The sequence below is a fragment of the Chelonoidis abingdonii genome, chromosome 24 (assembly GCF_003597395.2).
Source record: "Chelonoidis abingdonii isolate Lonesome George chromosome 24, CheloAbing_2.0, whole genome shotgun sequence".
Lineage (NCBI taxonomy): Eukaryota > Metazoa > Chordata > Testudines > Testudinidae > Chelonoidis > Chelonoidis abingdonii.
In genome coordinates, this window is record NC_133792.1 from 19636857 (window position 1) to 19650388 (window position 13532).

Genomic DNA, 13532 nt, shown 5'->3' on the forward strand with positions numbered 1-13532 from the left:
AAGATTGCATGGCTGTAAGGATTACTGCAGAGATCCTGCCTAATTACCAATTTTGTAGAAAATCTTTGGTGTTCTCATAACCAAGCCCTGAAAGCTGGGGTGAGGTTGGCCAAGTGAGCTTTGGCAGCTAACGAGCTGGACTGAATGACTCTGCATAAGGGAGTAAAAGGTGTTTTTTGTCCAAGCTTCTACAGTGAGGTCTAGTTTACAATGTGGTGTGTAAAGCCCTGCACCAATACAGATTTTGGATTCGCATCTCATTGGCCAGCTGCAGATGTCTGGATATAAAGCGGATCTCTACCGACTGGTGGGACTCCATGGTAACATCCTGGGTGCACATGGCTACAGTGCAGTGTATGCCAGGCAGTTCCTGGGCACACAAGACTTTCAAACCCAGGTGTGGCTGAAGGTCTGGGAGAGGACAGCCTGGGCTCCTGTTCTCCTAACCCTAAGGTAAGTACCCTCTCCTCCCTGTAAAAGCACCAGCAGGAGACAGGAGCAGAAAAGATTTGCTAGTCTTGAGTTGCTTCCTTAGCAACCCTTCTCTTCTGCTCCTGTTTCCCCAGGGCAGAGGAACAGGCTATAGGCACAGCTGGCAGTGGGCCCTCCACTAGGCACAAGCAGAGCTGGTGCCTGCCCTAAAGGGTTCCAGTAACTTCAGGGCTTCTAGTGTCCATGTTCCTATGTATGGGTGATGGGACTGGTCATGTTCCCTATACAGTTGTTTTTACCCTCAGCTTCCTGCTGGACGCTGTTGCCCCCTGCAGGCAGAGAAGAGATGCTACTGCAACCCTTCCCCAGGGCTACCATGACTATGGTCCCCTTGCCATAGGCAGGACCAGGAAGTGGGGAGAAATGCAGACATCTCTACCTGCAGCTTCCTATCTGGGTGTGTGCATTTACATCAAGTTGCACCTTGGCTGCAAGCAAAAGGAAGCTGCTATCCTCCCCAGCTCGCCTCTGTTTCAGCAGTAAGTGTGGCCTTAGGCTCCTACGGGTGAAGTCATGACATAGGGTAGAATAACTTCCCTAAACAACTGGATTCCACTAGGCCTCCTTCATGGCTCAGCATCTTGACCAACCAATGACAAACCCATACCCGAGAGCTGTACAGAACATAACTTTAATACAAAAACTGCACCACCCTACACAGTGCTTGGCTATAATAGACCTCAAGTCTCTGGCTGTTTACAAGTAGGAAAGCATTGTACCATAGACTCATTAGTTCTCTATAAACATTAGGCTCCTTCCTCCAGCAGCCTTAAGCTAACCATGCAAAGAGGCATGAGCACTGCAGGCTTTGCCCACAGCAAGCTGGCAATGTGCATCTGTTCCGCCACTCCTAGTTCCAGTCTGAGCCAAGCCTGGTTTAGCTGGCAAAACTAGCTGGTTATCTTGTCACAGACAAGCAAGTGGGCCAGGCTTCAGTGTGTAAATGAAGCCAGTTTAAGGGATTATCTCTATCCTCTTCCCGTCCCCCTCCCCCCAGCATTTCAAATGGAGAATGTATACTAGTTCCCTTTGAGGGAAGGTTTTAGTGACCAGATTTGACTTGGTGCATTTTGAATCTGTTTGAATTTCAGGCATCTATAAAAAGGAGTTAGTGGAAAAGCCTAAGAGCAGAATCCAGCCCTCCTGTCTCCTCCCTGCTCTAATAGTGAAATAATGTGCAGTTAGGCAAAACTTTCCCCTGGATGTCAGTAAGAGCAAAGTCTGGCTATATAGTTCTCTAAGAACATAGGCTTCTAAGCTAAACAATCTGCTGCTTGCACAGCTCATTTCATGCTGCTGTACCACATGATTAATTGTTGGCCCAGGGTTTCCCCTCACTTAGTCACAAACAAATTAAGCACCACATGGTTTTGCTTTTAACAAGTCTCTTGTATGGCACTGGCTGATGCTGTGCCAGCTGGCCAAGTGCTTGGAAGAAAGTGTTTATTACCCTGAGCATCTCCTACAACTTTGCCATAAGGGCAAAACCTAAGTCCAATTTAAAATCAGTCTCCAAGCAGCTTAATTCTTAGAAAAACACCCTAGGCCCTTTCGTATCAAAATAAGCTCTTTATGGCTCCATCCCATGTTGTGCAGAAGGTATCGTGGCCTCTTTCGGCAGGCTGGGTCAAAGGGTGCTGAGACAGGAAATCCAGTCTGCTCCTCTCTCTTATTAGCGTTCATTCTTACATGAACCTGAAACCAGACAATTCCAGAGCGAGCGTTAGTCAGGGCCAGGCTGGTGCCAGGCATCTTTGTACTAGTATAACGGCCTGGCTGTGACTGGACTTTATTTTTTAAATTGGCTGAGCTTGTGACCCTTTATGTGCAATCTGAGGGGGTGTGTCTGTAAAGGGATAACGTTTGACCAGCACAGCTGATCAAGTCCCAGACTTCACGGAAGATCCTCGGTATTGATGGGTAGAACCCTTACACAGTCAGTCTGGGAATGAACTTCTTTAACATCAAATGCGAAACTATTAAACCATAGCAAAAAACCTCCAAACCACCTAAAACCCTCCAGCTTCAACTAACACTAAGGGCCTTGTAAAAAGCAGCAGAGTGTCCTGTGGCACCTTATAGCCTGACAGCTGTATTGGAGCATGAGCTTGCGTGGGTAAATCCCCATTTCGTCAGACCCACGCAAGCTCATGCTCCAATACACCTGTTGGGCTATAAGGTGCCCCAGGACACTCTGCTTTTTACAGACTAACGGGGCTCCCCTCTGATAATTAAGGGTCTTGTTATTTGGCCTTCTATTCACAAACCATTTATTGCTTCTGTTCCACTCTCCAGAGGGCTCAGATTTGCAGCGCACAGTACAAGTGGGGTATTGAAAAGTCACTCTCTGTGCTGTAGGGTAACCAAGCTATAACAGGCCTGATTCTAAACCAAGAACAGCTACGTTTTTCTAGCTGTGGCTGTTGATTGCTTACCATTTAGACAGCCAAGTACCCCATCCGTATAGCAGTGTGGAAGCAAAACTGTGCCTAACCCTGAAGCCTCTAGACTCCCCTTTTTAAAAAAACTGGAGTCTGGCTGAAGATGGAGGGAAGAGAATTCCAGCTACTTTCCTAAGCCCTGTTCAGGGGCAGGGTTTGCACTGTCGATATTATTTAATTTAGTGTGATGGGTCTTAGTTTCCATCTCAATTGTTCAACATTCTTGTTTTAAAAGGGGGGGCAAAAATCCATGTGTCAGGATGTGGCCTGGCACAAATTAGTTACAGTTGTGAACTTTAAGCAGCATCACAAGGTAGGATGGAAATATTCCAGTTCATGGCTCCACATTCCAGTATTGTGCTGGTGCTAAGGATGTGTCCTTAAAAGACAGTGAACCTATTTCAAAAAAAACTCACTACAGAGCAGTGCCTGTAACATCCCCCCTCCCCCCACAACAAATGTTTGTTTTTTAGCAAGTAACAGAAAAAGTTTTACCCCTTTAAGAGGAACCAGCTGAAAATTGACTGTGTCTTGTAGGGCCTGTGTTCTTCCACACATAAGCAACTATACTGCAGGACGACTTCTACTGCTTAGAGGCAGGGTAGCTAATCAGGAATTTAGCTGTATTGCTGCTGCACACCAATTCCTGAGTGGACAAATGATTGGGTTTCTCAGCAAGTTTGATCAAAAGCATTTAATGGAAAACAAAAGGCTTTCAAATGCAAAAGTTGTAAATGGCTGGCAAATTGCATATAAAACAAAGCACTTCAGAATTGTAATGGAGAATCAAACATCATACTATCCCAAAGAGCAGTGCGCCACTAATGGCTCTGCCCATTGAAATTAATGCAGCTGTGTGAAAACACAAACTTCTACAAGGCTGTATGCTGAAATTAACAGCAAACATTGTTACTTATTTCAGCAAGCTGGGTTAATTTCCATGACCCACACGTTAGCTGGATAACTACAGCTGACACGAACATCTTGGTGGGAAATTAAGCCCCAGGTCTGGTCTTTATTCAGCTAGTTATACTTTTTCAGAAGCGAAGGTTTTAATCAAATGCTTTTGTTCAAAGTTGTGGTGCAATTTTGCCTTTTCTAAACAGCACATATTTGCTGCATTGCTGGAAAAAAATGGCTTGTAGAATTCTAGGAGCAACTTTCCCCAGTGTTCCCTGTACTCACCAAACTCACGTGGACTGTTAACTTTTGTATTGAGTTCTGACACTGCACCCACAAATCCTATAATCTAAGGCAGTTTCTGATGTAACTGCTTATGGCCCCTAAACAGCAGTGGCATGAAAAGGAGCTGAGATAATATGTACCCTCGCCACTGCCCAAAACTATGATCTCGATGCAGCTGTTTATTATCTTTGGATGCTGCATGAAGGGATCAGATTCAGCACAAACAGCTCTGAAATGAAACTCCGGCTGTTTGCGACCATCATTTATTAATTACAAGCTGATGGTTTTGGAGTTGGCGTAGAAGTAGATTAACTGTGGCATAGACAAAACCGATCCAGTTGGTCTGCATGTGCATGGTATGTCTGCTGTTCTGCTTAGATCTGCTTTACAAGAGGGGAGCAATCTGGTATTTGTACTTTAAATGGCCTGTTTTTTGTGCATTCCTAACGGGTAAATCAGAGTATGCCACCTACTCCCCTCAAGGGAGGGACATGGCTCTTTGATGTGTAACCCTAATGCAGTGGTAGAACTGGGATTAGAATTCAGCAGCACGATCGTGTCTACGGCAGTGTCATTGTAATAGCAAAAGGGGCAGGGGGAGAAGAGAACACACTGGTACAACCTCTAGCAATAACCAGCATCGAGGCCCTTCTCCTAGCTGAGCGCTGCCAAACTACCCTTGCTACTTACATGTCTCCAGTCGCTCCTCCAGGAAGGAGATCTGCTCACTCAGGGACTCGATTCTATCCAGCTGCCGCAGGGAGTAGAACAGCTGGCTGATGGGGTCTGTGCTAATGTCATCTGCTGCCGATGGCATGAGGTTATGGAATGGAGCCAACAATAACTGGAGTTTCTTTTGAGAGAGAGAGAGAGAGGAGCTGTTAGTTTCCATCCCTCTCTATTACACTATCAGACCACCTAGCGTGACCTGCCACCAGCTGATACAGCCGGCTCAGCCATCTCCCAGGCCAGGGGGCTGGCAGAGCTGGTTAGGGGTAGCTGATTACTGCTAATAGGGCTCCTGGGGGGAAGAGTTGTCACAGCATTTGCTGCAATCGGTGGGCAATGCAGAGGGGAATGCTGATACCAGAACCCAAGACTAGATTAGGTGGCAAAATTAAAAATAGAGCCAGCGAAGGGCAAAAATTCCAGATGTGAACAGCTGTGCAATGAGGCACTGGAGCCAAATACTCTGACTTAAAAGTGCATTAAAAAAAGGCTGAAATACAAGCGCCTGCATCTCTGGCTGCACTCGCTGATGGGAGCTCACCTGCTCCAGCACTTCCACCCGGCTCCGGAGGGCTTGCATTTCTTCCTTCATTTCACTGGAGGCACCTGCCAGGAGCAAAACACCACAGGAATTAATAAAATTCCTTAATGTGAACCGTATCAGAGGGGTAGCAGGTTAGTCTCGATCTGTAAAAAGCGACAGAGTCCTGTGGCACCTTATAGACTAACACGTATTGAAGCATGAGCTTTCGTAGGTGACATGCATCCAACGAAGTGGGTATTCACCCACGAAAGCTCATGCTGCAATACGTCTATTAGGCTATAAGATGCCACAGGACTCTTGGTCGCTTTTTAAAGTGAACCATCATCCTCAAAACGGGCTGTGATGGCAGAGCGAGGCTGCTATCTCTCAGGTGCAAAAAACCCAGGAGCCCTTAACAGGGTGGAGTTGGCGGTGTGTACTGAGCCCCCTGGCAAATTTCCCAGCCACCCTGGGAAAACCTAGCCAGGTGCCACTGCCAATCCTGGGGGGAGCAGCAGCCGAAGGGTTAACCCGGAGGTCTTCCTGACAGTTAGGGAATGAGCTGGCTGTTCTCTGCTACCCCATGTGCCACACACTGACATGCTTGTTGAGCGCAGGGGGCTCCCTTAGCAGTTCATTGAGCAGCTGCAGGAATGAAAACAAGCAACAGCTCAGGTGTCACCCCCATCAATCTACGTACTAGCTAGAAATCCCTGCGGAGAGTTTACCAGCAGCCCCCCACTGCCTCAACTAATCCAGGAACTATGGAAAGGGGCTTGCGCAGTAATGACCAGCCAGGACACCAGTGGCTGATTGAAAACACACAACTGCCCTCAGCTGAGCCACTGAGGAGTGCCACTGACTGACCCCTGTGAGCTAATTAATCTGCCCTTATTCTGAAACCTCTGCCCTGGGACTAGAAGAGCTCTGCACCATGTGTTTGCACAGCCTCGGCTTTTGGGATTCTTACTTCTGGAAGGTCTTAGCTGTGGGGTGGGCTGCAGGGCAAGGTCTCAGTCATGCATGAACATGCCTTCTGCATGCTTTGCCCCGCTACGCTCCTGAAAGTGGGTTTGTTGTACAGGGGGACCCAGGGCGAACCTACTCTCATCTTATGACTCCACTGACTTCTCTGGGGTTGTGCAAAAGGTTGGCCCTTTAATTATTTTTTTTTCCCAGAAATTCACCAGTCTGGATCCTCCATCTGCTGAGGATCTGGCCTAAACCAGGCAACCAAGCTACTAGTATAGTCAAGCAATGCCGGTTCTTACTGAAGACCGTGGTCTTTGCAATGTAGCAAACCACAATAGGAACACAGAAAGCTGGCCAAGCCCCAGCCTCTGACCCTAATCCTGATGGGCACATTACCCCACAAACTACAACCAGCCTTTGCTCCTCAGGCCTCTTCAGGCTTTTCCCCTTATCGGGTAGCACAGCATAGGTCCAAAATGTGTGTGCTTGAGGAGGGGAATTACCTTTGTTCTGAACAGGAATGAGATGAATGTTTAGAATTATTGTCTGGCTGTAGCTAAGCTAGCCCTGGAGTAACCTGTGTTTCCACCAAAGGGTATTAAGAGACGGCTGTCAGCCACTGCCACTTTTCCTTAGAGATGCTCAGGTGCCAAAGATATTTAAAAAGTGATTTGTTTTCATTCCTTAGCTTTGGCAGGATTTCAAAGGGCAGCTTGGGGTCTGTGCTCCACAGGGCCATAGAGCTGCACTCCTCCAGCAAAGCAGGCATGGTCTGACACCCGGCACACAACAGTGGGCTACAGCCAGGTGCAGTTAGCAAGGGGAGGCCTCATTACCCTGGGCTAGCAATTGTCCTTGTGCAGGGCCCTGCTTTCACTTAATGAGTCGCTGGAGCCTTCTCCCCATCCGCAAAGCCCAAACAACTGGCCACTGATGGGAGCAGGTGTTGCTAGGCTGGGCTGTGGTCAGGGCCAGCCCTAAGAGGGCCCTGCACCCAAAGCCCCAGTACAGCGTACTGGCAAGACCCTGTGCGCTGTACTGGGGTGGCCCGGCTTCCCAGGGGGCAATTTAAAGGGTCTGGGGCTCCCAGCAGGGGCTGGAGCCCCAAGTCCTTTAAATTGCCACCAGAGCCCCACTGCTGGAGCCCTGGGGTAGGACTGCAGGGCTCTGCGGGCTATTTAAAAAGTCTAGGGCTCCCATTGCTTCTACTGCCCCGGCCCTTCCCCAGGGCTCCCTCAGCTATTTAAAGGGCCGGGACAGTAGAATCAGGGAAGCCCTGGGCCCTTTAAATAGCCCCCAGAGCCCTCGGGTAGTAGGGGGCTCCGGGGGCTATTTAAAGGGTCCAGGGCTCCAGCTGTCTTTGCCACCCCAGTCCTTTCAATAGCCCCTGGAGCCCCGCCCCTTCCCCAGGGCTCCCACAGCTATTTACAGGGCCGGGGCAGTAGTACCGCCTGTACCTGCATGCCCTGCCCGCAGCCAGCCCCGCCTGCACCAGCTCCTGTCTCCAGCCAGCCCTGCACCCCCTGCCCTGCCTACAGCCAGCCCATCTCCAGCCCCGCACCCCCTACCCTGCCTCCAGCCAGCCCCGCAGTCCCTGCCCACAGCCAGCCCTTGAAACACCCCCTGCTCTGCCCGCACCAGCCCCTGCCCTGTCTCCAGCCAACCCCTGCTGCATCCCCCTGCCTGAAGCCAGCCAGTCCCATACTCCTCTGTCTCTAGCCCTGCCAACCCATGCCGCACCCCCCTGTGGCCCTGCCTGAAGCCAGCCCGCCCACCCCACACTCCCCTGTCTCCAGCCAACCCCGCACCCCTTGCCCTACCTGCAGCCTGACCCTACCTCTAGTCAGCCCCTGCCCTGCCTCCAGCCAGCCCCATGTCCACTGGTGCCCTGCAGTTCCCAGGGCAGTAACCCTGCACACCTGCTTCAATGAGGGGGGCAGGGAGCAGCTGGGACCCACACATGTGCACACCTTAGGGTGACCAGACAGCAAGTGGAGGGTAATAGGATCCTATATAAGAAAAAGACCCAAAAATCTGGATTGTCCCTATAAAATTGGGACATCTGGTCATCCTAGGACACCCCCAGGGAGTGGCGGGACCCACACATGTAAAACAGAGCTCATTTCTAGTTCAGGCCCATCTCTTTTAAAAAGAACATCTGTAGTTTCCCAGACATGTCAGGCTTTTGGTTCTTAAATCGCCATCTGGGAGGAAAATACAGACATATGGTAACCCTATTGGTACAAAATATACATACTGTGGCACATCCCTTAAATCAGAACTTTTTATAGGGAACCGGTTGCTAAGAAATGAAAGGCTTTTTTTTTTTACATGTTTTGGTTTTTTTAGTTATCCCTCCCAGGGCCCCGCCACAAATGTTCGAGTTGGGCCCCGCACTTCCTAAAGCCAGCCCTGGCTATGGTATATGCATGGTGTGTCCTACCCTTCCATGGGCTTGGATCCACCGTGGAGGCAAACCGGCATAGCTCCACTGACTTCAGCGGGGCTGTATCGACCCCATGAAGAGAGGAAAATGGCACCTGCACCCTGCCTAGAGCACCGTCCTCCACGCTTCTGCTGTCCTCAGGGCTGGGCAGCTGGCGTAGCAAAGAATTTGCTCAAGAGGGCAGGACTCTATCCCATTCAGCTCTCTGCCTCCTGCATCGCTCTAGAGATAAACCGGGGCAGGGGGTGGACCTGTGCACCTTGTACCACGGCAGAATTAGTGATAAAAAGGCTACGGTGTTGTCACGGAGGTCAGCAGTCACAGATTCCGTGACTTCTTCAGCTTCAGCACCCTTGCCCTGCAGCTGGAACCCGGCCCATGCGCGCCCCTGCCCCAGAGCTGGGGCTGGAACTGGGGCTGTGGGCCCCTGCCTCACGGCTTCCACCGGGGGCTGCAACTGGGGCCGTGTTCCCCATCCTGCAGCTTCCAACGGGGGCCAGGGCCGTGCGCCCCCCTCGCGGCTTCCCAGGGCTGTTACACCCCCCTCCCGCCCTGTGGCTGTGGCCCAGGCTGTGCGCCTGTGGCTGGACCTAGGACTGTGTGCCCCTTCCCTCCGGCTGCCACCAGCTCCAGAGCCAGCGTTGTGCACCTGCCCCCCCGCAGCTACCCCCAGGCCTGCGACCACTGGATCCAGGGCTGTGCCCCCCTCCTCCCCCCCCCAACATGGCAGTGGGGCTTAGACTATCAGTCCCCCCTCCCCATCCCCGAGGACCCCAGCTGTCATTCCTCCCCCTACCTAGCCCTGTCCCCTGGTTATTTCTAGTGAAGTCACAGATAGGTCACGGGCGCTGGTGAATGTTTGTTTGCGGCCCATGACCCATGCGTCACTTTTACTGAAAATAACCGTGACAGACTCTTAGCTACATTGCGAGACTTGCTGCAGCAGCCCAGGAGGAGATGGCGGGGATGGCCCGACACGGGAAAGGGGCTTGGAGGGGCAGGCCGCGGGATCACATCCATGGCCTTGTGCCGGCGCGGCTCCCGTCTGTCGCCAGGGCTGGCCGCAGCGCATTATTACTCACGGTACGAGTTTGAAGTGTCACAGCGCGTACCAAAAGTAATAATGAGCCGGCACCAGCGTCGCCACCGCGCCGTCCTCGCGGCTCTGGAGTCGCGCAGAGAGACGATGACACTGGGCTGACCCACTTGTCTCCCCGCTGGCCGCTGTGTCAGTCGCTGGCTTCCAAAGCCCCTGAAGTCCCACCAGCTGCGGGGGGTCTGGCCCAATAATCAGTTAAACCTCACAGCAATCCATTATCCCCATTTTACAGCCAAGCCACAGAGTCACCCCTCAGAATCGAATCCTGGCCCTCAGAGCCCTGCTCCAGCGCCTAGAGCCCCCTACTGCCTCGCACCCTTTGGGGCAGGCAATGCAGTTACCATTCAGCAACACGCCCCAGGACTAGCTCCAGCCCATGCGGTGCTACCTGATCGGTTGAGGGCGGGGGAGGCCTCCACCTCAGTGGGTGGATCCGAAGCCTGGCATGATTTCCCATCGGTGGAGAGCCTTTGCCCAGCCCGACAGGCACATCTGTAGCTCCCAGGCGTGTTGGCACAATGCTGGCTGCAGCCGTGGCTCGGGCCAGCGCATTCATCCACATCTGAAAGTACAGGAGTAAGGTCACAGGAGCTCGGGACGGGCCACCAGGGAGCAGCCTCTGTGAAGCCAGGGTTAGCACAGAGCATGGCAGATTGACACCACCAAGTGAGACATGGGCCTCTCGCCAAGTGCATACGTGGGACAGCTAGGACGGGAGAGCCGTCAGCCATCCCTTGTGGGATGGCTTAATCCAGGCCACAAGCTGGGGAGACCAGTGCGGTGAGGGCAGGCTGGATTAGTTGGGAGCTGGAGAGAGAACCCCACAGCCTCTGGCTGTACCCAGCTGCCTGAGTAAAGACTCTCCTTTGCTGTCAATGCAGCCAGCTCGGGGCTCGCTTCATGGCCCTAATTCATCACTGTGTTACTCCTGTTTTCCGCCACGGATCCTAGACCAGGTAAAACAGGAGGAGCCATGTGACGCATCAGGCCCAGGACGCCTAAAAAAGGCAAAAACAAAGCCCCTGATCTGAACGCTCCCTAATTCTGGAACTGGAGCCAAACGCTCCCCGATTGGGTGAGCGCTGTCCAGTGCTGGTTCCAGGAGGTGGGGGTGCCACATGTGCCAGGCCATCCCCGGTGAGGTGCTATCAGCCTTTCGAGTGTGTGTGTGTGTGTGTGTGTGTGTGTAGAGCCCAACAACCCGCCTCGCACAAGGGGTATTAACACCATGCCACAAAGTGACATGAACGACAGCCCCCTCCTGTGCCTGGGTGAGTCTGTTCTAGGCACCAGGAAAATCTCTCCAACCCTCTGAGCTGGGATTAGGGTGACCAGATGTCCTGATTTTATAGGGACAGTCCTGATTTGGGGGTTCTTTCTTTCTTATATAGGCTCTTATTACCCCCCGCCACACCCCCTGTCCTGATTTTTCATACTTGCTGTCTGGTCACCCTAGCTGGGATCCAAGCTGTCGCTACAGCCGGCCAGTGAGTCATGGCTAAGCCAGTGTTTCCACCCCACACACATGCACTTGTATTACAAATGTGCCAGATCCTCAGCTGGTGGAAATCAGTGCCACTTCACTGGCCTCAAGAGAGCTGATTTATACCTGTCAGGCATCTGCCTCCAACCATGTACTGGACTCACTGGGCCTCTGATTTAGCCTGGGACAGGTTTTACACCATTCGAATCCATAGTGACTCCTGGAGAGAACCAGAAAGGCTGCGACAGGCCTGAATTCCTGGGTTGGGGCTAGGCAGGCCCATGCATGCACCCCAGGGGTGTAACATGAAGCCCTCAAAATGAGGCCTCTCGAATAAATCTGGCAGGAAAGGGCATTTAGGGACAGATTCTGAAGTGGTGTAAAGCAGCAGAGTGCCCGTAACGTCATGGGCGGGCGTGTCTCCCATTTAGCCCAGCTGAGATGAAATGGAATCCAGTCTCAGCCCTGAGCGTTAGCAGAAGGGGGAGGGAATGGAGGGAAGGCCTCCCACAGCTAGCGCCCCCCACCAAAATCCACCGAGCAGCCCAAACGTGTTACCCCAATCTGCCAGCTACACGCTAGCTTCTGCCTCCCTCTGCTGGGTCAACAGCATTAGGCCATCCAAGCCCTTTGGCTGGCTTTGGCCCACCCCCTGCCTGCTGGTTTGTGGGAGCTGTGGGCATAAACAGCAGCCTCCCCACAGCCACATCCGACCCCTCCAGTCCCTTGCTGTCAGTGACCTGCCCCAAGTCACCACTGCCAGAGCCCAGATCCACGAGCCAGTCCCTCCCCAAGCGCTGCCCATGAGCAACAATGCCCTGCCCCTGGGAAGGCAGCCAGCTCACCAACCAGGAAGCAGGGAGGGTCTTTTGCACAAGCACCTGACGTGGCCATCGGTGAAGCACAAGGGCAAGGGCCGCAGAAAGCTGCTGAAGGTGCCTGACGGCCCATTACAGGCGTCGGGTGCAGAGCTGACGCCCTGCAGAGGCAGCGCCCACGTATCTCAGGGGCTGACCCAAAGCATGGAATGGAGGCACCACGCAGCTGGTGTCATGGGTTGAGTAAACACGCTGGGTCCTGTAAAGAAGCTCTGACAGCTAACAGAGCATGGAGTTACTCTCTCAGCCCATGGGCCTGGCACGCTGCCTGAGCACGGCTCACGTTCACTCCCTGCTGGGAACCAACAGAGGAAACCATTAGGCATGGGTCCCCTTCATGGTGCCACTGGACTATCATGGAGATTGTCCTCAGATACTGCAAATCACCTGTGACAAGTCACTTGCTTTATCTCGCCATCCCCCACCACGTTCCCATCGCCCTGGCAAAGGGAAGCCCAGGGGAGATACTGAAATACAAAACAGGGGAACCAGAGCTGTTACCTGTCTGGCAGGATTTCCCCATCCATCCTGGGGGGCAGGTGCATCTGTCTGGGGCTGAACAGCTCCCGCCGTTTTGACAAGGCAACCTGCAAATGGCTGTAAAACAATAACACACCGTCACAATGCTGCCGAGGCAAAACTCCGGGCCTCCTGCCATACGCAGACACGCACGTGCTCCCACCATTGCAGATTCCTGCTGTCGAGGCGATTTTTATTACACACGCAGGCATCTTCTGAGCTCCTGTCCTGGCCTTTGTGCTGAGCACAGTTACAGAATGTTCCTGGCCGCCAGCAGAATTCGAGCAAACGTTTAAGGGGAGCGAAAACATGGGGCTGGAGCCTCAGCTGGTGTCAATACCCATAGCTCCATTTATGTCAGCGTAGCGCAGCCCCTTGCCACCAGCTGAGGACCCCACCCCGGGAATGCACCAGCCTCCATGTGACTCAGATCTGTATTACGCTCAGCATGTGGCACTCCTGATGGGCGCTCTGCGTGAGACAAGTGGTAGGATACCCCACAGTGACTCACAGAGGGCAATGGCTGTGAATGCCTCGCTCTCATGGGCCAGCAACGAGCCGACGTGTGCAAACAGCTGCTCCCAGTGGAAGTAAGAGGTTCACACTCTGGCCCAGAGTTCCTCAGAGACCCCTGAGCAGATCAGAAAAGAGGATTCGGCCCCAGAAACTCAGCATTTTCATACAGCCTTCAGTAACTCTGGGAGCTCATCAAATGAACAACAGATCTAGGATGGTGTCTTGAATGGCCCTGAGCTGATGCCTGGA

The 13532-nt window shown here is 52.6% G+C and overlaps 1 protein-coding gene across 6 annotated transcripts in view; it reads right to left on the bottom strand.

The window, feature by feature from the left end:
- Positions 1–1107: 1107 nt before the first annotated feature.
- EGFL7 (EGF like domain multiple 7) overlaps positions 1108–13532 on the bottom strand; it is a 33093-nt gene continuing 20668 nt past the window's right edge. For 5 of the 6 annotated variants that reach the window (XM_032767474.2, XM_032767475.2, XM_075060444.1 and 2 more), the window contains 5 exons: positions 12750–12845; positions 10276–10449; positions 5389–5453; positions 4809–4971; positions 1464–2187 (listed from right to left, as the gene is read on the bottom strand). In XM_032767474.2, coding sequence (XP_032623365.1) covers positions 2165–2187; positions 4809–4971; positions 5389–5453; positions 10276–10449; positions 12750–12845 — 521 coding nt within the window. In that variant the 3' untranslated portion in view covers positions 1464–2164. Of the gene's footprint in view, positions 2188–4808; positions 4972–5388; positions 5454–10275; positions 10450–12749; positions 12846–13532 lie in introns of all 6 variants that reach the window. The other variant, XM_032767477.2, reaches the window with a different exon arrangement.